Source organism: Helicoverpa armigera, chromosome 1 (genome assembly GCF_030705265.1).
Source record: "Helicoverpa armigera isolate CAAS_96S chromosome 1, ASM3070526v1, whole genome shotgun sequence".
NCBI lineage: Eukaryota > Metazoa > Arthropoda > Insecta > Lepidoptera > Noctuidae > Helicoverpa > Helicoverpa armigera.
In genome coordinates, this window is record NC_087120.1 from 16,969,796 (window position 1) to 16,991,539 (window position 21,744).

The window sequence follows — 21,744 nt, forward strand, 5'->3', positions numbered from 1 at the left end:
TTTTGCGATTATTTTTCACTTATCATGCCTTAAAATACATTGACTAACAGTTACTTACCTCAAACTTGTACTTATGAGCTCCTATGGTTGTGCGTTGCTTTTGCCAAAAATTGTCAGGTTTAACTACCAGTGCCTGGTGGACGGATGAAGGGAAGTGTTCTTGCAGAACTTTTAAGATAGGTTTTATTGCTGCCCATGCTGACCCTCTCATATCAATCAATATTGTAAATCCATGTGATCTCACCGAATCACTAAAACAATACGAATAAATCAACAATAATAAAATAAAATGCAATCTACATATTGAATAACGTCACACTTCGTATGACCAGCAGCACTCAGCTTAATTCATAATACAGCAGTCGGTAGACTGGTGCATATAGGAGAATGAACTAGAAAGAAACAAAGACTGACACCAACTTAGTGCACCAAGTACTATGTTGCTGCGTATGTTGACACTCGACATTGCACGAGCTTCACGTGTTCTGCAAAAACATGCAGCAACGATCGTGTCAACATGCGGCTTTAGCCATAATTATTCAACTCTGAAATAAAGGCTAACATAATGTCGGGAACCCTGCTGGCTTCGGGTTTTGAGCGAAATATTATTAGATAGGCTTCTGAATTTACATAAAAGTTTATTTTTAGTATGAAACAGAAATGTGTCAAGTGCTTTGTAGGCAATCCCAGAACTAGTTTAAGCACTAACCCACTTTCCCTTGCGCTCATATGAATATTTAGATAATTTGCTTTGAAATTAAACTACAACTTTAAGTTGAAAACAAGTACTATAAGCTGATACTCGAAGCTTCATTCGACACCCTTTATCTCGAAATGAAAGGTATCGAATGCGGAATGAATTAAGTAGTAACACGATGTTGGCATCTTTCTGTCTGAATACAAAATAGATGAATTCCCATGAGACCATAAACCACCACAAAACAGGAAAGGCTGGTTAAGCAGCTGACACACTCCTTGGCTGACCTGCGATTGATCAGTTCATTTCTTGTCATTCCAGCCTAGTTGTGTGAACATGTTGAAAAAGAAAAGTTACCCATCGATTACCCATTGGAGTGAACATTCATTCGAGTGAAGCGTCTGATATCAGCTTAAGGATTTAAATAATTGTGCTACTTCGTTGTGTAGCTAGATCAGTGACACAGGTTGGTTATACCTCCTGACCTTGGTATACTGATCAAGTAGTGCAGCAGTCGCCTATAGTCATCTGGGGCGACGCGGTCTCGGCGTGAGTTGGCGGGGAAGCACACGATGGGCCCGCCGCGGCGGTCGCGGCCGCCGGTCAGCGCCGCGACGCGCTCCTGCAGCAGCGGCAGCACCTCCAGCGCGCGCGCCCCGGCCTCCATCGCTGCCGCTACTCGCTGCGTGCGTCGCACGTGCCTGCGCCAACCAACATACGACGCTTTGTACTAATCATGCTGTCACAGTTCGGCCTGCATACCTTTATAATAAAGACGAAATTTGACAAAACATTTTGATTTTTTGTACAAAAGCTCCGAAATTACTAAAACAATTTGAAAAAATATTTTACTGTTGGAAAACTACTCGTTCCTAGTTACCTATTTGGCGGGTGGCCCCGGTTTCCCCGGGACGCGGGTGAAATCCCGAAAAAACATCTACTAGGTATTCTATAAAAAGAAAATCATGTTTTGACAAAACTCTAAAGACCTCTTTGACCAACTCATACAATGAAAACAGGAATGAAATGGTACTGAAACTCCCTTGATAATCCCTGAATATTTCAAAACATAATGCAATACTTATTTATTTTCTGTTGTCTCTTAGGTAACAAATGCCAAATACCAGTGTAGTCTTCCAGTGTACCAGTGTAGAAATAAAATCTGTTCATGTGAACATGAACAGATTTTATTTTTAAGACTACAAAGGATGATATTCATATCTTCCTTTATTATTGTTCTAATTGAATTAAAAACAACACAAACCTTGATTTCATAACAAAGTCAGAATTCGGTACATTAAAACAATAAAAATATAACAGAGAATAATTTAAAATATTTTTGTCGAGTTTAAATGCACTTCCACTGTAGCGACCTTACTTATCAGGAAGGAGCTATGGATTCCTAACAATTACTGTTTATAAAACTCTAATTGACCTGATTACCCAACATGCTTATCAAATTAATTAGTATATTTAAATAGTTGACCTACAATGAGTCTCGCTTATATTTTGTGATACTTGTGTTAAGCATACTGAAATAATTGCTTACTTCCACTTGTTGTACAAGTTGCCTTCAAATCATATTATTTGTTGTTTTTGTTATGTGTGTAACGAAAATGTTAAGCAATCCAATGAAAATTCATTGAAAACTATTACCAGTTCAACTAAAAATGTATATGAATATTATAAAGGCTCTGGAACTACTGAACTGATTAGTCACAGAGTTTACATGTTTATGCTTGATTATGTCAGTGAATTCTTTTCCACGAAATGCGCAGTAATTGCTAGACTCAGCAATAGTTAGTGCTTTTTAATTAAGAGAAAGTAGAGTTATTTTGAGTAAGAATTCAGTAGAGTTAGATATTTTCATAACACACTATAACATATAGATTCCTTTGAGAAAGGATAGTTAATCAGGTAAGGCCCTGGGTTGATAACAGGTGAAACAGTCGGAAACAGCTTGTTTTGTTTATTTGTTTACTAACATTATTAATAACAACAAGAATATCAGGCATGCTAACACTAAGGTAGTTTAATTTAGCATTGCAGGTACACTTCAACACTCACATTAAAATTCAAGTACAGCTGCTACATTGAAAATTTAAACTATTAAGTTAGAAGTGTCCCACAAACTACAATCGGCAATAACTCACATAAAAAGCAATACTCTCATGATTAAGTATTTATTTAAAATTAAATGTAATCAAGTATGTTTACTAGCAATGTATCTTCCAGCTGGTAATAGATAGGTGACATTCACATGTATCATATTACTTTGAGGCTCTCATTGTTGCACTGACTTGCTCTATACATATATTACATACTCATCTAAGAAAATAGTCAATTTTACAAGCTACATCCACATTACTTCTTAAATAAGCTATTCTCTAGCAATAACTCAAATAGGTCAAACTGAACAAAATAAGTTCTTTGTAAAGCTTACGTCCAACGCCAAGAGTCGCGGTGCTTTCATTAAGTAAAATCATAAAAAGAACTTTAGCAATTTTCTACAAATACTGATAAACTGCTTCCATTAGAGGTAAATCTGTCTTATAGAGAATGTGGACATGTTGTACCATTATTTTATTAACCACTGATGACAAATTGTTGCAGATATTATATACCTAGCTATGTCACAACAAATAACCTTAGCCATCAATTTGAACTCACCGTGGTGACTCAAAGCTACTCGTTAATCCGGTATAAACGGTTCGGCACGCATTATTGTCACTGTTGTTTTTAGCAGTTTAACATACGTATAAAATATATTCATTACTGTTCCTATACTTATTAAAAACACACAAGCTGTACTAAAATGACAAACGGAGGAAACACCAACCACCACAATGGCGCGCCAGGGCTGTTCAAACTTCAAAAAACCGAAACTTAGTAACGGAAAATTATATCGATACTAGTATTTTGATTCTGAATCGATTGTAATTTTTAAGGTTTAGTGTACAAATTATAATTTTATATGTTTTTTAATTAAATTAAAGTGAACCAATGTTTCTGAAATTTGCTTCCATTTAAGAATGTCAGCCGGAGGCACTAGAAAAAAAAACACATAAACATGTTCCTAAATAAGTGTTTTCTTTTCATGTAGCATAGCAGTGAGGGTGGGGCTGGGCAAGATTAAAAAAAAATTAACATGCGACAATCAAAAATGCTTTGACCCATTTTGTTGTGATTGCCTTTCCAATTGTTAAACTGTAAATGTCCAGCTTACTTGCCCCCAAGCTTCTTTTATCTCAAATTATCAGTAAAACACCACTCAAGTGCGAATCGTACCAGCGCTCGATGAGATCAAGCCGTAAAATATTTTTTTTACTATCCTCCCTGAATGTTTTTTTATAAGTATTAGATATGATTTTTATGTAGGTATATAGACTCTAAGTATGAATGACGCATACGTCACCACAAAATATATAGAGATTGAAGCTCTTTTCTCCTGTTCTTCAATATTTACCGCCGAGTCTTTTTTAAGCAATATCAACGTAACTTAATTGTACTGTCATGTAATGGAACATGCATGTCATCAACAATTTAAAAAAGGGAGAATAGGGAATAAAAAGATAAAAAGACATGTCCTGAGAGATTCAGTGGTTTAGCCACAATAGTCATTTTTCGTTTTCATAATTTACAACATCATGTGTAAAGTGGAGATAAAGAAGTTAGGAATATCGAATGTTTTGACCAGTTGACAGCTGTCAGTTTTCAAGGGATAATTTCCGTTGTTTGTAATGACTGACTCTTACATGGTGTTCCAACTCTCACACATTTTTATTCAATTTACTTTGTTTGAAAAATACATTCCAAAATAGCTATCCCGCAGTTTAGATTATCTAAAGTACATACATCTTTCATGGGATATTGTGTCAAATGTTATAATAAAATACCAGACAACATTCTGGAACTGAATTACATGCGGTTTAAAACTCATATAAAATTAATGCCACACTGTGTAAGCAAGCATATTATAAATTAGAAGATTATCAAGATAAACATGCTTGGAAACATGCTGGTCCTGCTCCATAGGACATACTGACAAAATCTAATTAATTAACAAATTAAAATTACACCAGCAAGTAAAATTGTATTCATCTTTTGATTATTTGTTTGTACCTTTGTACCAAAATATAAACCTTTGTCTTTGATCTTCGCATGCTGTTACTGTATGTATCATATAGGTATATACTTACAAACTGTAATACCATATTGTTTTTAAAAAGAGTAACCATGGAGTTTCTTGCCCGTTCTTCTCCATAGGAAGCTACTTTTGGAATGGGCAACTAGAATCAAACTTATTTATATTTTGACGTTCATAAGTGCTTGTAAAGGCCCAAATGAAATAAATGATTTGACTTTGATTTTGACTTTTTTTTTTTACGACATATAAACGTATTTAATTTAATGTGATTAGGTACAAGACACTTTGTATGCATAGCTTGATATCCACAAATGTCTTCAACTCTGGCCAGAGGCCTTAAATTCTAGGCAAAAATAAAAAAAAAATAAAGTTCTGTATTAAGAGTCTGGCTACTCAAAGTAGAGACTGGAAAAACGCGGAAAATTAAAAAAAAAATAAGCATGACTACCCCAATAATACTTGGAAAAACCTAATTTGATCCTTGAAATATTTTTTTATTAATATTTTTTTTATTTTGCTCCAAATCCGTAAGTTTTTCAATAGTTTTTACTATTTTACTCCTGCCACATTCTCCAGATTTACTATAGGTATAAAAAAAACATAATATCTAGGTACTGTTATTATTATTGTATTTAAATATCACGAATGTCGAAATAGATAATATTCGAGGCAAAATACTAAAGTATCAAAATTACAGTGTCATACTAACCTACACAAACGAACAATAGACTTTGACATTTGTCGAATGTTTGACAGATATTGAGTATTGCCATGTGAAAAGTTTGTAAATAATGCCAGTGTTTACTTTCAATAGCCAGACTCTACATATGGACTCGTTAATGTTACAAATTTAACAGTGAACGTTGATAAGTAATACAGATATTTCAGGAAGATCATCGTAGAGGTAAGTTTCTTTTTTTTTGTATCGAGAAAACTTTTCAAAAACGTGTTTTGAAATTAACAGGGTTCTCAGAAATATGATCAAGATTAATATATATTTTTTGATTGGCCAAAAAATTGTTTGAGACAAGCCAATTTTGGCATTCAGCTCCATAAACATGGAAAGTCTGGTTCATTAGTTGCTATATAAAAGAAAACAACACGATATTAGTGTACGACGAAGTCCATAGATAAAACAAAAATAACTTTTTGACAAACATGAAGATCAGAATTAGGAGTTAATGACGGTCCAGTTTCCTGTATCTGATTAAGGATTTAACGAAAGGCTTATAATAAAGTCAAAAGTTATAATAAATCAATGACTGCGAATTGTTCGTTTCAGCCTTTTTATCGTCCCACTGCTGCATGTATGCTATTGGTACATACATGTACCAATGCGACTTTTCTAAGTTTGTATGTATTTTCTTAGAACGGTAACTATATATATCTTGGACAAAAATTACGTGTTTCGGAGGGCATGTTTAACTGTAGTAGGTCCAGGCTGTAATGAAACATCTTAGGCAGTCGTTGCTGGTAGTCAGAAATCAGGGGCCCGATTCTCCTAATTTTACTTAAGCGCCCTTCGATTGACGTTCGACTCGATTCGACTGAGATCCAATCCCGACTCGATTACAATTGAAGCGTATGTGGCATTCCGCTATTTTTTCTTTGAAATAAACGTTTTTATCCTTTTCTGTCATTCAATAATGAATAATTTTGTCTGCAAATGATTTACGATTGAAAAATGATTGTACAGCAAACTACCGCATATACCAAAACCATCAAAATAGCAGACCAATCGCACACCAATCAAATGTCAATCGAATACGATTGGTCTTTTATTAGTAGCAGAATGCCCGATATGGTTAAAACTGCTATTACGATCATATTGCGATTCGATTTCTATTCGATTTTGACATTATTAACTTAGGAGAATCGGGGCCCTGTAAGTCTGTCAACCAGCCTTACCAAGGAGTATTGGGTTGCCCGGGTAAATGGGTTGAGGAGGTCAGATAGGTAGGCAGTTGCTCCTTGTAATGCTAATATGTACCTACTTAGCTGCATTCGGTTATACTGGAAGTTGACCCCAACATAGTTGGAAAAAATGCTCGGGAGATGATGACTATAGTTCGGCCGCTCAGAGAATGCGTTTCTGACACATCGCGATTGAACTGACGACGTAACTTTGTAATGGCGTTGCAGTACGATAAAAATATTTTTGCTGGTTGTTTATCGTTTTAACAATTGTTGAGCATTAAAACAACATTATTATATCAATAATAATCAATGAATGTTGTAATTTTGTGCCAAATTGAGTGTCAAATAACTTGGTAAACAATATTTTTCTAAATCTATACTGCGCTATTACAAGGTTATGTCAGCGCTTTATATTTGTAGTGCTGTGCTAAAAATAACAGGCAAGTATCGTAATCTGTTCTGGTTGATGGTTCTTATACAGTTATACTTATAATATAAAATAATACTTTTTGTTTTTCTTTTTAAGAATTTGAAAATAATGGACTATAGGATAACTTTTATGACATATAAAACACGGTAAAGCGCACCTCCCTCACACAGTCGCCAATGTGGTCGCCAGTCAGCTTGCAATTTCTTGAGCGACGACGTAAACAATTGACTGTCGAGACGCCATGGCCACACGACTTGGCGACATTTGGATGCCAGAAGTAGCCAGACCTGTGCCGCTGGCGACGTCGCCATGGCGTCCCAGTGAGGTAGAGCTCTAAAAACCTGATTTTGGAAGATTTTGACCGAGATATCAGGATTGATTCTGTTATTGATAATACCTAATATAATTATACACGTAGGCGAAGATGATGATGAAGACACCACCTCCTCAAGCGAATCGGAGTCTGATTAATATTCTGCACGCACATTCAATTCAATGTACTTACTTTATTGCATAGAAATACAGATTGTAACTTTGTAACAAAGAATAAATAAAACGATTTTATTATATGAATATTACCTTTTTTTGGTTTCCACTTAAAAAACTAAAATATAAATTTTAAATGATTCCGCCAATTTAAAACGAAAATAATCTTAAAATAATGCGGCGGTTTATTTTGGGGGAACGGTAACGAACTCAGTGTTATGTTGTGCCCATCACTAGTCGTGACTAACTGATAGGTGTCAGGAACGCATTCTCTGAACGGCCGAACTATAAATTCATCAATACGAATCTAAAACTTCCTTTGAAAAAACAAATTTAACTAGAAACGTACATAAGACGGTGAGCTGTTAGGCGTCGAAAATGGTACTACTCCACTCGATTATTAACTTCGCGTCAGGACATCACTATTCATAATTTTCGGTTTTGCTCAGAACGTCGAGTCAATCACTAGCTCAGAGTGTTTATTGATTTTTTGACGTTACTGTACTGTACTGTGTACCGCAAAGTCCAAACTTTGAATACAATCTGGAAGGATTTTAAATCCCCTAAATCGTTTAAAGTATGTGTAAAACAAACAGAATGCGGTTACTAACGAGTCAGGTACCTATATCGTTAAGATTTTATTATAAGAAATTGTATAATAAATAGTTGCATTATACACAAAAAAAATACTGCATTTAATAGCGAAATAAATTATTTTAATATTGCCAAATAATTACTTTCTTTTCCTGTTATTGAGAGCTACTGCGAATTTGGGACATAAATTAACCAACATTGTGTTTAAAGTGGTATTAAAGAAAATTCTTATTCATAGATAAGTAATTATTAAAGTGCTATTCGTAAAAATTAAAATTACTTCGTATGATCTTCCTATCCATAAAAGATTACCATTTAAATAGACATCTAAGATAGAAATACAAGGTGCTCTCCTATACTTATGCTCAGCAAATTTCTCAAAGTGGTATCTAATCATATTGCGACTGTGTGTTATTTCATGTGAATTGTTATAATAAAATAAAAATAATGTCAAACCGATGAAATAGTTTGTTATGATGCACGCTGGTGACATTCCAGAAGTGAAAGAAATCCACCATGGCTTTAAGGATGCAAGTTCCGGAGCTAAGATGCATGGAACCAGAGAACTACAAGAAGTATTTCCGTACACTCTGTTGGAGTGGGACCAAGTAAGTGCACTTTTTTCACTGAGCACCCGAAAGCAACAAACATGCTGTGTTGGCATCAGTGCAGTGCAGCACTTTGCATCGGCTCTGGGACAATTGTTACAAATGTGCTGTACTGGCTATGATATCACAATCATTTATTACCCAGTTCTTATCAATTAGAAACTGTTTTTACTATAGTGCATCCTAACTGCAGTTAACTTTTCAATTTCCAAGTTCTTTGAAAAAAATTAAATTATAAATTTAAAAAACCCCCGACCCAAAAAAAGTATGCAATAATTATGACAAAAGGTTAAAAACGCTAAACCCTATAAAAAGCAAAAAATAACTTTTAACACTACGTAAACTAAATTTTGTCGTGTCGGGGGACCGCTCTAATTTTTTTTTTTAACGAATGTTGTAATTAGGTAGGTATCATTTTATTTATGTAAGTATTTATGAAGGTAAAAAGCGTCCCCCGACACGTCAAAATTTAGTTTACGTAGTGTTAAAAGTTATTTTTTGCTTTTTATAGGGTTTAGCGTTTTTAACCTTTGTCATAATTATTGCATACTTTTTGGGTCGGGGTTTTAAATTTATAATTTAATTTTATTTCATGCTTTTTAAAGGAGCTCCTTAATTTTTCCTTCTTTCATTTAATTTATTTTATCTTAAGATGGGGTCGCTATATGCGATCTCGGCCAAAGGAAGCTGTTTAACAATCCTCATGACAAACTGGCTCTGGGAGAATTGCACAGACTGAGAAACAATAAAGATTAACCTTTGGACATTCTAGATTTTCAGCAAAAATATAAATCGGTTTATCCGTTTCATTCTGGCATTTCAGGGTTTCATCCGCCACATCCCATTTCCAGCATCAGGTTCTCGTCAAGACAAATTCAACGAGCCCAAACTCGATGGGTTTACTAAAAGGCAGTTCAGGGTTACGTCTCCTACCTTCGTGCCCTAACAGCAGACCAGCTCAGTGGTTCCAAAAGACATTAGGGTTTCAAATTTCAGATCCCACATATACTTGCAAGTAAATAGTTAGAGCGTGTAACATTCCTATCACATCTAGCAAACGAGCTGATGACCTTGAAGACCTGAACCGATTTCCACCAAACATAGCTAAGAACACTCCCGACTGACACACCTTTTAAACAAAAAAAACCGCATTACAATCGGATCATCCGTTTGGGAGCTATGATGCCACATACACACACACACACACACACACACACACACACACACACACACACACACAGACACGTCAAACTTATAACACCCCGTCGTTTTTGCGTCGGGGGTTAAAAAATCTGACAAAAAATATTGATTGTTAAATTAACATAATGTTTTAACTTTCTTTAGCATTCTATTATCAACATAGAAAAAGGTAGAGAAAAATATAAATAAAAAAAAATATGCGAAAATTTTACATAAAGTTGATTAGCTCCACAGTAAGCTATTTATTGGTTTGTGTAAAGGGTGCTAACATGATTAATAAATTACATATTAAAACACCCAGACCATAGCAAACAAGCATGCTTATCACACAAATATTGATCATACTGGCAATTGATGCCGGTTTAGTTCTGTAGTCTGGCATGGTGACCATTGAAATCAAAAATCATTTATTCAAACTTGGCTGCAAGACAGCACTTTTTGAACATCAGGAATTTACAATAGACAGCCCCCACAACGTCCACCCTTCACTGAGCCGACAATGTTGTAAATATTACAGGCAACTTAAAGCTTCCACATTGAGTAGTGTTATTCCACCAAAGTTAACTGTAGTGTGGATGCTTGGTTCCAGATGGCAGGCTTTTGCCACAAGTCTCAGAGCAGAAAAATAAAAAAAATTGCCTTAACATTACAGTTTCATTCTTATCTATAAAAACTGAACACATTATGTGCTTATTTGAAGTTCAATCGTGTTCAATTTAAAATCTTGATAGACATTTGGGACTACAGTTTGGCAGGCTCGTTAACAACGCTCCCATGATCTGCACGTAGCGGAGGATGTGGTGGGTTATTACCATGAGCCTAATTTTATTGTCTCAAGGTAAATTCTTTGAAATGCTGTCACCATTCCGAATTCCTACAACAATTAGTTACTCAAAATAATATTGTAGGAATGAAACCTCCGTGCACCAGAGTGGACCATGAGATTGTTGCCAACATTCATTCCATTTTCTAAAAGGAACTCTAATTGTAGGAAGGAAAAAAGATCCCATAAAAGAATCAGCAAGAAGGAAAAACTCCGGCGGCTCAAAGCAGCGAACGCACTAGCGGTTTGCTATGCTCCGGCACTTCTCGGTAACCCATCTCAATTCGCCGTGTATGCCAGCGTGCGCAAGTCCATCCTGTCTCGCTGGCGACACCTCCACGGCGCGGCGTCCGACCTGTCCGACGACAGCGACAGCGAGGACTCCTCGCCACTGCCAGTCAACAAGCTACCCAAGGTAAACCTCACAATATCCTGCCATAGATACAGTTAAACATCTTCAATTATCCATTCATGTATATGTTCACAGATCACAGGAATAGGTCTTCGCTCCGTGTTTTCTCTTATATCGCAAGCGCGCTTCACTAATGCAGATTTCTGTGAAGTGGCGCTGGCCGCATTATTGGACGTGCTGCAGGGTCACGCTCCTGAAGAACTGGCGCAAGAACCCACTGATGTATGTGTGTCTTTAAAAATATAGGTATTTTTATATTACAAAGTATGGCATGGTATGGGCATGTAATGAGGAAGGATAGGATGATACACATGCAACAAAGTGTGTGCTAAGTATGAATGTTGATGGATGGAGAGAAAGAGGAAGACGGTAGATGGATTGCTTGAAAGATGACATGAATAGGAAGGGAGTGATTGTCAGTATGACGAGTGACAAGGAAAAATGGAAGCGAAAGACATATTGCGTCGACTCCAAATAAAATTGGAAACAGGGCAGGAGGGAGAAGATTTTTATAGTACAAAAGTAGAGTAAGGGCAGGCTAGTGAAAGTTATATACTATTTTCAGATAATAATCAACCTGCACAGCATGTTGGTGGAGATCGCGAGCGGCAGCGGCGCCGGGGCGCGCTCGGAGGCGGCGTGCGCGCTGACCGCGCTGAGCGCGTCGTGCCTCGCGGCGCTGTCGGTGGCGCGCGGGGAGGCCGACCTCATCCTCAACGCAGTCGCCTCGCTCATCATGACCTCCACTGATCTCTCCGAACAGTACCTACAGGTAATTCTAACAACTCATTATGTTCTGTAGTTTCGCCCACGTCCTAATATAACTACTTCCCGCAATCAAAATGAAAAGCTTCAATATTATACTGACAGGGCCTTTTATATTAATGCCAAGTTTCATCAAAATTCGTTCAGCGTTTTGCGCATGAGGAAGGAATAAACACAAAATCACGAAGTTTCACTTTTATAATATCAGTGTAATATAAGTTTAGAATGTGCAATATCCAAGACCTACATATGTAACGCCATTGACAATACCGTGTACGTGGCGTCCTTACACTGCCCATAGTGGCCATCCAAAAATTTAAGTCGCCTGCTATTGACTCGCCAAGAAGAAGAAGAAATTACATTTTAACGATTATCGAAGTTAACTTTTTGATTAACCTATGGTTTCTTAAGTTTTTACCTTATCCACAACCTACAACTTTGGAAAGTTGCCCTCAAGGTAGGCGAAATAAACTCGAGCTTCCTTCACAAATTGCTAATTTTCAGCTTACTTTAAATAAATCTTTTTTTATCCTTTACCTTACTGGGACCATTTCGGAAGTTTGTAACAAAAAATAATTGTTTAGATCGTAAAGAAAATTTTTGGAAATCTATTTAAAATATTGTCATCAATCAGTTTAAACCTCTGTCGTTACTTTGCTGGTATAATTGCCTACGTATACTTTTTAGATCCCGGCGAACCTGATAACTCTCCAGCGGAGCGTGCAGTCGGTGATACTGGGGTCTCCGTCCCGCAACCTGTGGCTGAACTACGGCGTGCCGCACCAGGCGCTGGTCAGCAGCTTCCCTGTGGAGCTGCCGCCGCAGCTCACCGGCCCCGGCGAGCTGGTGGTGCGCTCGCTCGTTTCCGACGGCTGCTACCTCTACGTCTTCACCTCCAAGGGCCTGCTCAAGATAGGCTCCGGCTACGGCAGCTCCATCAGGCAGCATGTCTATCTGCACAAGCCGGACTTCTTCGCGAGCGATCGTCACGGCTGGCTAGGGTTTTGTCAGGTCGGTCTGCTACCTTATCAACTTAATGTTGCAATACAACTATGCATAATATTTAATGCCATTGTGTCATTCTATTGCAGGGTAAATTATATATAAGGATAGGCAGGAAAAAGACTGAAGTTTATGAAATAGATAGAGAGAGTTTCGAAGTAAGGAACATGATACGACTAGACCCTGGTCAGCCGGCCCCTGTGGAACCCAAGTCAGCTGTTTTCACGGATGGGAACCAACTAGGACTGATAGTACTAACTAATTTTGTAAGTGAGCTTTGACTGTTTTGTTAATGAATTTGTGTATGAGCAAAAGCTAATGTAAGTAATGATGTCGTGTAGGACAACCTTACGATCCGCATGTACGACACGGAGACGCAGCCCATGCAGAACGAGGGCACGGCCGCCATCACGCTGACGTCGCAGAAGGAGATGAACGTGCACCTGCTGCGGCGGCGCACGCTGGTGCTGGGGCGCAGCGCCTTCGAGGAGGGCGTGGGGCGGCGCGGGGACGCCGACGCGCCGCTCGCCATGCAGCTCGACGACTGCGACGAGGACCCGCTGCTTAGCATCTACGCCGGGCAGGACTTCGCGTTGCTCACCACCGCCTCCGGGAAGGTATGCTGACCCGCTGCCTCTGCACCACTCGCCTCCTCGCATCCGGACATAAACCATCGCTCATGTTTTTAGGTATACTATACTGGAAAAGGCGCCAGTCTCGGCTACAAGGCGGCTTCTCCGCAGACCGGTCGCTGGACTCTCATGAAGGAAACTATATTCTCTAGAAACGAAGCGCCTAACGTCAAGAGATGCAAAGTTATACAGGTAAACATTTCTAAAAGTTTTAATATATTTTGTTATTGTATTTTCCATATTGACAAAATGGCATAGAAAGCTCACAACACGGATAGATGGTTATGTTATGTAATATATCGGTGAGACATGAGGTATCGCTGTGTTGGCAGGTGGCCGTGGGCCACGAGGGCGTGCACGGCGTGCTGGTGCTGGACAACGGCTCGGCGCTGTTCACGGGCGTGGCGCGTCGCGGCGAGGACGGCGACGCCATCCGCCACCGCCGCCAGCCCAAGCCCACCAGGCCCAAGAAGATATTCAAGGTCACCACTCGCGCACTAACACTACAACTAACTGACACTTTTTGTTTCGTTTATTTCGGCTCACTAGGGCCCATAAAAAACAAATGTACATATATGTGCGTAAATTATAAACATATTATTATATGCAATGCATCTATAAAAAAAACTTAAACTAATAAATACATAACAAATATTCGTTGGCGTCGTGTTACACTGACTGGTGTCACGTTGCCGGCCACGACACCGGCGGTACACAACACCCTTCGGCCAGAAATCTTCCTCATGCTATGCCAAGCGTCACACTGACACACAATAAATTAAAGTTTTTTGTTTATCTTCTATGAAAGATAGGGCTCAATAATATGCTAATGTAATTGTGGCGATTATAGTAGTCTTACAACGTTTAACTTTTACTTTTGATGAAGAAACTGGCCGTTAGCAGGCATTCTGCTACTAATATAAGACCAATCGTATTCCAATGACATTTAATTGGCTTGCCATTGGTCTGCCATTTGATCTATGTTATATATTAAACAATGTTTAAGGTTCTTCCAACCTACAGACAGACATTATTGCTGGGCAGTTTGTTGCGCCACTTCTTCTTCCCAGCAAAATACATAGGAAGTGGTGAAGGGTGGGCGTTTTGGGGGCTGTCTTATGTAAATACCTGACGTTCAAAAAGTGCTGCCTTGCAGCCAAGTTTGAATAAATGATTTTTGATTTTGATTTTATACAATATTTTGATCTACAATCATATTGCAATGGAGCAACAAATGGAGGTCTAAGGGGGAGGCCTATGTTCAGCGGGGGACGTTCTATGGCTGAGATGATGATGATAACAACAACAAATACTGAAAACTAGAATAAAATAAATATTTTGGGGAGATCTCATACAACAAGCATAATTTTTTTGCTAATTTTTGCTCGATATCGATAAAGGCAACAGTTCGATGCTTGAAATATTCACGGCCAGTTTGTTCGAGCTGCTTTCTCAGAACACTGATAAGATTGTTTAGGTCGGAAGTGAGTAGATGTAATGATTTGCAGGCGGAAGGTCAGTTCGTGGTGTACGCGGCGTGTAACTACGGGTCCACGGCGCTGGTGACGCGTCAGGGCCAGCTGCTCATGTTCGGCAAGGACACGCAGCACTGCGACTCCGCCGGACAGGTGCTGGGCCTGCGACACGAGCGGATCATACAGGCGAGTCACACATGTTCACTCTCAACTGTATTGTCAAATATCGACATGTCTAAATAAAGCTACTGTTCCGGGTTATATTGCACACAACATCCTGCTGTAAGGGATCCGAAACGTCGGGATTAAATAAAATTAATTTAACCGCGATAAAATCCGTAAAAGTAGTTTTTATTTAGGCATCCAATATTCGCATAAGTGTCAGAAATCAATATCTGAATATCTACCAGCAAGGTAATAGTTTTCGTCCAATAACTTTGCTGGTCCGACCAACAAACCCGTTCATCTTTCGTCGAATAACGTCGCCGCTCTGTGAAACCTTTGTGATACACGAGTTATGACAAGTCAAAGTTTTTTTAAATTCAAATAGGCCTATAGCAGCTCTTTCTAAACAAAATGATAAATCGTTAGATATTAATTGGATATTTTATGCACGCAGGTGGCGCTCGGCAAAGCTCACGCCGTGGCTCTCACGAACTTCGGTTTGGTGTACACATTCGGTATCAACAACAAGGGTCAATGCGGACGGGAGTTTGGATACACTAAAGAGAGTAAGTAATTTATTAGGAGTACAGTACTTGGCTCATTGACTAATATACTATACTTCAATTTTGAGATTTGGTTTAATATTTTGGAGACAGTCAACTGATAGAGAGCTGGTTTTTAGGATGCAGAAAAGATGTATTCGTTCAATGTGTAGTCTTAAAACTACAGACAGTTGCATACCATATTTTCAAAAATATAAACTCCTAACTTTCCCTTCACTTTATATTTTAGAAACCGCACTGTTTGTCAAGTCTAATCCACAACTATTTCTGAAAATAATACATAAATTGTGTCACGTAAACTGTAAGACTTCTTTACTCAAAAAGAGCTTTTGTTTGGTTTGGCTCCAAGAATTAACAATAAAATTCCCACCTTAGTCCGAGATCTACCTCTTAGTAAATTCAAAAGGGCTCTTCAGGCAGTATTGACCGAAAAATGTTACTACTCTTTGGATGAATATTTGAATGATATGTCTCTGAGAATTGTATTTATTGTTGTTTATTTTGTTTTCTGATGATTTAATTACTATTTTTTTGTCAATTTAATGTTAAGTTTTTTTTCTCTCTACTACATTTGTACGTCTTAATGACAAAATATAGCGTTCTAGTTATACATACGTAAGATCTTTATTTTGTCAATACCTATGTTTTACAAATAAAAATATTATATTATATTCAATACTATTGCTGTATTGTTATTCTCGTATCTTTATTTTTCGTTTATTGACCATTTATATATTTATTCTTTATATCTTTGGTATTTAATGTATATTCATCACTAATCACTATGTATATTCTCTAGATGTATGCACACCCTAAACCCGTTTTCAATGTATTCTTTAGTTAGATAAAGTCTGGAAGAAATCGCTGTTTAGCCATAAGACCGCCAATTGTACCGTTCTTTTTGTGGTGTGATTTCCTGTGTTGTTAAATTTCATAAATGTTCAGGTTAGCTGATTGCATAAATAGGTGCATTGTAAATGTGAATGTGTAATAAGTGAGTGAGGCACGGTGTGGTTCACAGAAGCGTGGGGCGGGCGACGCGGCGGCGCGGAGGGTCCGCGCGCTTGCGCGGGCGGGCACGCGTGGGGCGCGGGGCAGTGCCGCGTGTGCGTGCTGTGCCGCCACTGCACCGGCTTCGCCAGCGCCTGCCACTGCGCGCACCTGCCCGACCGCCTGCCCGGACAGTCAGTTAACAACTACTTACTCTTTACTTTTTTTCGAGGGGAAAACCTCATGGACATCCTCCGCCTGCGCAGAGGCGGAGTGGTGTGCCGGCTAAAACCCCCTGTGCCCTCCTTGCACGTGGGCGGGAATCCAAATTCACACCACTCACACTGCTCCAAACACTAACTTATACCATACTACCTTATAATGTTTCTTTAAACATTATGCAATATTCTGGGTTGAAACTACATGTACCCGGATAAAATATAGCCCATCTTACTTAAAGGTGGTGTAGCTTCCCAATAATTAAATAATACCTATTTCAAATCGGTTCAATAGTATCGCCTGTACAAACAAACAAAACATCCTCTTTATAATAATTTATTTAAGTCTAGTTGTTGATAGCGCCACTGCTGTGCATGAGAACTCGGGTTCGATTCCCGGGACGAGCAGAAATCGCTTTGTGGGTTTTAGAAACTTTTGCAGAAGCATGTCCGAAGCCTGGAAGTTGACAGTTCTTCAATCAAGTTAAGCTTTAAACTGTAAAATACATCTTTCATACTTTTATACTTAAGATACTTTTTGTAAGATGTATTGAATTAGTTTAGAATGAATATGTCCGTTGAGATAGCAGAGGCAGTAACGTGGCATGGTATGTTTGAGGCGCTGCGGTTGCGGCGAGGGCGACAGCGGGTGCTCGGCGTGCGGCATCTGCCGGCGCTGCGCCGACGCCGCGCCCGCCCGCCACGACCAGCCCTCGCACTCCACCAGCGGTCAGTCACACGCCGCTACCCACACCAAATCTCTCAATAACCAATTGTCTTTGGCCGATTTTCATTTCGCTCACAATGATTCACCACGTTCCATTCTGCTGGCTATTTGGTGCAACTGTTTGAATAAACTTAATTTAATTTAGCACCAATAACTCATAGGCCTATAATATAAATACTTTGCTACGACTAGCGTACCAAAGCATAATCATATTAGGCATGGAACGCAGTGGCATCACAACACGGCCAATTTGCAAAGAACATACGATATCACGGTGCTTACCTAATTCATTTCAAACAAGTATCTCCCGGGCTTGTAACTGGTAAAATAATATAATTACGTTCTAAAATTTTCAATTTTGTCAAACTGTCTTTATTAATTGCCGGTACTTACCTAATTCTTTTCACTTCAGCACTTTTCTATTGTTCTTGCATTTTCTACATCCTAACTATACCCTCGTTCGTGTAGAATCTTTTGCCATTTGAATGTATCGCAGCTTAGCCAATTATAGATTAGCATCGGTAATAGGTGTCCGTACACGAGAGGTGGCATGCACGACACGAGTCACGCTGGCATTACCGCTTGGCGCCTGTAGCCGTTGCCATGCTGCCATGCTGCCATGCTGCCATGCTGCCATGCTGCCACGCTTTCTGCACTCATACGACACGTGCTCCTCCTTCATGCTTTCATTTCAGATATAACTCAGTTACTTACCTAGCAGTATTTACCTCGCTCGAGAGAACCTACCGACTTCAAAATGTACCATTCAATGCTCCACGACCAAAAATAATAATTAGTCAAGTTTTACATGTTTTACAAAACATGTTGCTAAAACAATCAACGGGCTCAGACCCGGCACAGCTGCTGTACGCGCAATGAAATTCGACCAAAAATAATTGTGTGATGTGAGACGCGTATGTCGTTCACGTGAGAGCTAAACTGTATCCGTCACTGCGCAGATGTTGACGACGACGGAGAGGCCTCTGCTCTCGGCGACGCCAACCGCGGTGAGCACTCTCTATGTTTTGTACACCTAAGCTCGCAACAACTAGCTATTCAAATTTTCTCGCCACACTAGATATGACCATTTGTTCATTTGCTAGGGAAACGTATCCCGGTATTATGAAATAGGTACATTATTATGCGTCACCGTTTGTTCGCTGAAAATTTTAACCATTCTGCCAAGAAATTCTTGGATGAAAATTAAACAAACATTATATCTACAATCTTAAAATTTATGATATATTTGAAGTAGAAAGGGGACTAAAAGAATGTTACGTCATTATCACAGATATTGATAACGACGGTGAAGCCTCTGCTATCGCCGACTCAGCGAGCGATGATCAATCTCAATGTTTCGTTGAAATAAGTAAGTGAACAGCGAACATTTCATATCATAACGCTTAACAGAGTGTAAACTGCTACGTGACCGTTCCGTAAGGTGCAACCATCACCCATCAGGTTTGCCACTTGCCTCATATAACTGACATCCAAATATTAATAAAAAAAATAACTTTTTCATGAGCAGTTCAGCCGAATGAGCGTGTACAACAAATTGCCGATGCTTTTTTGTTTCGGCTGGCAAATCGTGGCTGATTAGACTAGAGACAAGCCTCGCGACAATGACTATATAGTCTGTAATAGGATGATGTTAGTAGTATGATGCGACGCCACACAACACCTGCTTGTGTAGGATGTCAGAGGAGAGCAGGCAGTGATACTAAACAAATATTTCGTCGCTGTCACAGATCTTGATAACGACAATGCAGCCTGCGCTAGAGCCGACTCAAGGAGCGGTGAGCATTCTCACATTATGTAAACTTTAGTTGTTACCGTATACATGCAACTTGCGACCGAATGCGGTCCGCTGTACTCACTACCGACATCATGTTAGCTGAACAGCTTTTATAAGAAACTTTTGTTACAATTATTATGTAGCACTGTTGAAACAGCAGAAAAGATTTTAGGCCGTAGGAATATGTTGAAAATACTTTTATTAAGTGTTAGTGTTTCAATAGGCATTGTTTGTACACGAGTGTTTTTCGTCACTGTCGCAGATCTTGATGACGTCGCGGAAGCCTTCGCCAACCTAGACTCGAGGAGCGGTGAGCATTCTATCTTACATGTATTCAATAGATTTAAATGGGGATTGCCTAGTAAGGCTTCTGATCTATCAAAATCAATGACAAGAAGAATTTTAATTTGACAACTTGAAACAAGGTAATTTATGCCCTAAAGCGCGGTACATTATTTGCTTCGGTGTTTAGTTACACATAGGGTCATTAAATATTTATTTGAGCAAATCATATACATATATAACCTGGCTTGCTTAGCGGTTGATTATGCGCCTCCTTAATGGGTGTTCCATCGTCAGTGGTCAGAAGTGAACGTTCGGTTCAGCTGTTGGCGAAGTAATGTATGAGTATGTTGAGGCAGAGGCGGAGGGCGGGCGGTACGGCGCGTGGGGCGGCGGCGCGGAGGAGCGCGACGCGGCGCTCAAGGTGAGCAGCCTGCCGCCCGCGCGCGTCGCCGTGCCCGGCGGACACCGCATCGCCGCGGTCGCCTGCGGCCTGCACCACACCGTGCTGCTCACCGAACACGGTACCTGCGCTGTCTCTTTACTCGCTGCTCTTATCGTGTAATGCAATATTATATGACTGTCAAATAGCTAGGTATGTGTTAGTTACGGTACCCAGTCGGTTATCGCAGTGTAGGGTAGCATTGAGCGCTGGTGTTGCAGGCGAGGTGCTGACGTTCGGCTCCAACCAGTACGGGCAGCTGGGCGCGGGCGACATCGCCGTGCACCACCGCATCGTGCGCGTGCGCGTGCCCAAGGCGGCCAGCGTCGCCGCCGGCAGCAACCACACCGCCGTGCTCACGCGCGACGGAGAGCTCTATACCTTCGGCAGCTACCAGGTGCGCCAGCAATAGCACTCCAACATGTACTACGATAACGAGAACGAAGCTTTTATAAACTAGTATGTTTTTATGTACATCAGAAAGGCTCGCTTGGCCGGCCACGTATGGAGGAACCAGTGAGAGCGGACCGAAGCCCCATCTGGTACGCCACGCCCGGCCGCGTGCCCAGGCTAGGTCCTCGCCACTCGTGCAAAGCAGTTTGGGTATCTGCATCCGGAGACCAAACCTTTGTCCAAGTTTCTCAGGCGCTGATCAAGACAGACACCCTGTTCAGTTCTACCATCTCAGCGAACAGCAACACCATCAGTAAGTACAGGCAGTGTGCGGCGGGTCATTGCCAGCGATTGAAGAACTCCCTGTTTAACTGGTACTTGTTTATTTGTCAGTAATTCTCCCGAACCGGCCGGAGCACACGTTCAAGTGCATCACTATAAACCGAATGGACGGCACGTGCAACACGTGGACGGGCCCCGAGCAGGTGGACTTCGTCAACAGCCTGGCGTGCCTCGACCCGCTGTACGACCTGCTGTGGTGCTACCAGCCGCAGATGAGGGTCATCAAGTGCTACAACATACTAGCCTACGACTCGCACAAGCTGCAGAAGTGTTGCAATGATCCCGAAACATATTTCGATGAAGGTGACTTCGAGTACCCCAACTACGGGAGTATGAAACGCTTGGAGGACTTTAAGAACTTGGAGAACTTTGACCTTTCGTGTCGAGACGAGGATCGTCCGACGGACAACGTGGCGCTGTCGAACATGTCGGTGCTGAACCAGGAGCTGGCGATCCCGTCGGTGGGCGGCTGCACGGTGACGCGCATCCACGCCGCCCTGCATCTGCTCGGCTGCTTGGACTCCTTGACTTATGCACATGACATCAGGTTTGTAGTGTTCGCACACCTATACATTGTGCGACTTAAGGCCTAAGTTTCAATCGTCAGGTAACTCGAACGTGTTCGTAATACTATTTGTA

At 40.1% G+C, this 21,744-nt stretch overlaps 2 protein-coding genes across 12 annotated transcripts in view; one reads left to right on the forward strand and one right to left on the reverse strand.

The window, feature by feature from the left end:
• Positions 1 to 3,557, reverse strand: part of LOC110372439 (kalirin) — a 140,651-nt gene extending 137,094 nt beyond the window's left edge. For 3 of the 4 annotated variants that reach the window (XM_049837210.2, XM_049837207.2, XM_049837203.2), the window contains exons 1-3: positions 3,368 to 3,557; positions 1,183 to 1,398; positions 59 to 251 (exon numbers count right to left, since the gene is read on the reverse strand). In XM_049837210.2, the coding sequence (XP_049693167.2) occupies positions 59 to 251; positions 1,183 to 1,364 (375 nt within the window). In that variant the 5' untranslated portion in view covers positions 1,365 to 1,398; positions 3,368 to 3,557. The remainder of the gene's footprint in view (positions 1 to 58; positions 252 to 1,182; positions 1,399 to 3,367) is intronic. The other variant, XM_049837214.2, reaches the window with a different exon arrangement.
• Positions 3,558 to 8,135: 4,578 nt separating this feature from the next.
• LOC110381715 (E3 ubiquitin-protein ligase MYCBP2) overlaps positions 8,136 to 21,744 on the forward strand; it is a 180,219-nt gene continuing 166,610 nt past the window's right edge. For 5 of the 8 annotated variants that reach the window (XR_010276861.1, XM_049837168.2, XM_049837190.2 and 2 more), the window contains exons 1-22: positions 8,136 to 8,295; positions 8,770 to 8,879; positions 11,071 to 11,317; positions 11,390 to 11,536; positions 11,880 to 12,086; positions 12,767 to 13,090; positions 13,171 to 13,347; positions 13,423 to 13,698; positions 13,771 to 13,905; positions 14,046 to 14,195; positions 15,222 to 15,374; positions 15,808 to 15,919; positions 16,938 to 17,100; positions 17,744 to 17,853; positions 18,811 to 18,858; positions 19,143 to 19,220; positions 19,600 to 19,647; positions 19,909 to 19,956; positions 20,288 to 20,452; positions 20,592 to 20,767; positions 20,851 to 21,076; positions 21,157 to 21,652. Coding sequence is in view for 7 of the 8 variants with exons in the window: in XM_049837168.2 (XP_049693125.2) it covers positions 8,788 to 8,879; positions 11,071 to 11,317; positions 11,390 to 11,536; positions 11,880 to 12,086; positions 12,767 to 13,090; positions 13,171 to 13,347; positions 13,423 to 13,698; positions 13,771 to 13,905; positions 14,046 to 14,195; positions 15,222 to 15,374; positions 15,808 to 15,919; positions 16,938 to 17,100; positions 17,744 to 17,853; positions 18,811 to 18,858; positions 19,143 to 19,220; positions 19,600 to 19,647; positions 19,909 to 19,956; positions 20,288 to 20,452; positions 20,592 to 20,767; positions 20,851 to 21,076; positions 21,157 to 21,652 (3,578 nt within the window). In the remaining variant the exon portion in view is untranslated. The remainder of the gene's footprint in view (positions 8,296 to 8,769; positions 8,880 to 11,070; positions 11,318 to 11,389; positions 11,537 to 11,879; positions 12,087 to 12,766; positions 13,091 to 13,170; positions 13,348 to 13,422; positions 13,699 to 13,770; positions 13,906 to 14,045; positions 14,196 to 15,221; positions 15,375 to 15,807; positions 15,920 to 16,937; positions 17,101 to 17,743; positions 17,854 to 18,810; positions 18,859 to 19,142; positions 19,221 to 19,599; positions 19,648 to 19,908; positions 19,957 to 20,287; positions 20,453 to 20,591; positions 20,768 to 20,850; positions 21,077 to 21,156; positions 21,653 to 21,744) is intronic. The other 3 variants (XM_049837181.2, XM_049837180.2, XM_049837199.2) reach the window with 3 other exon arrangements.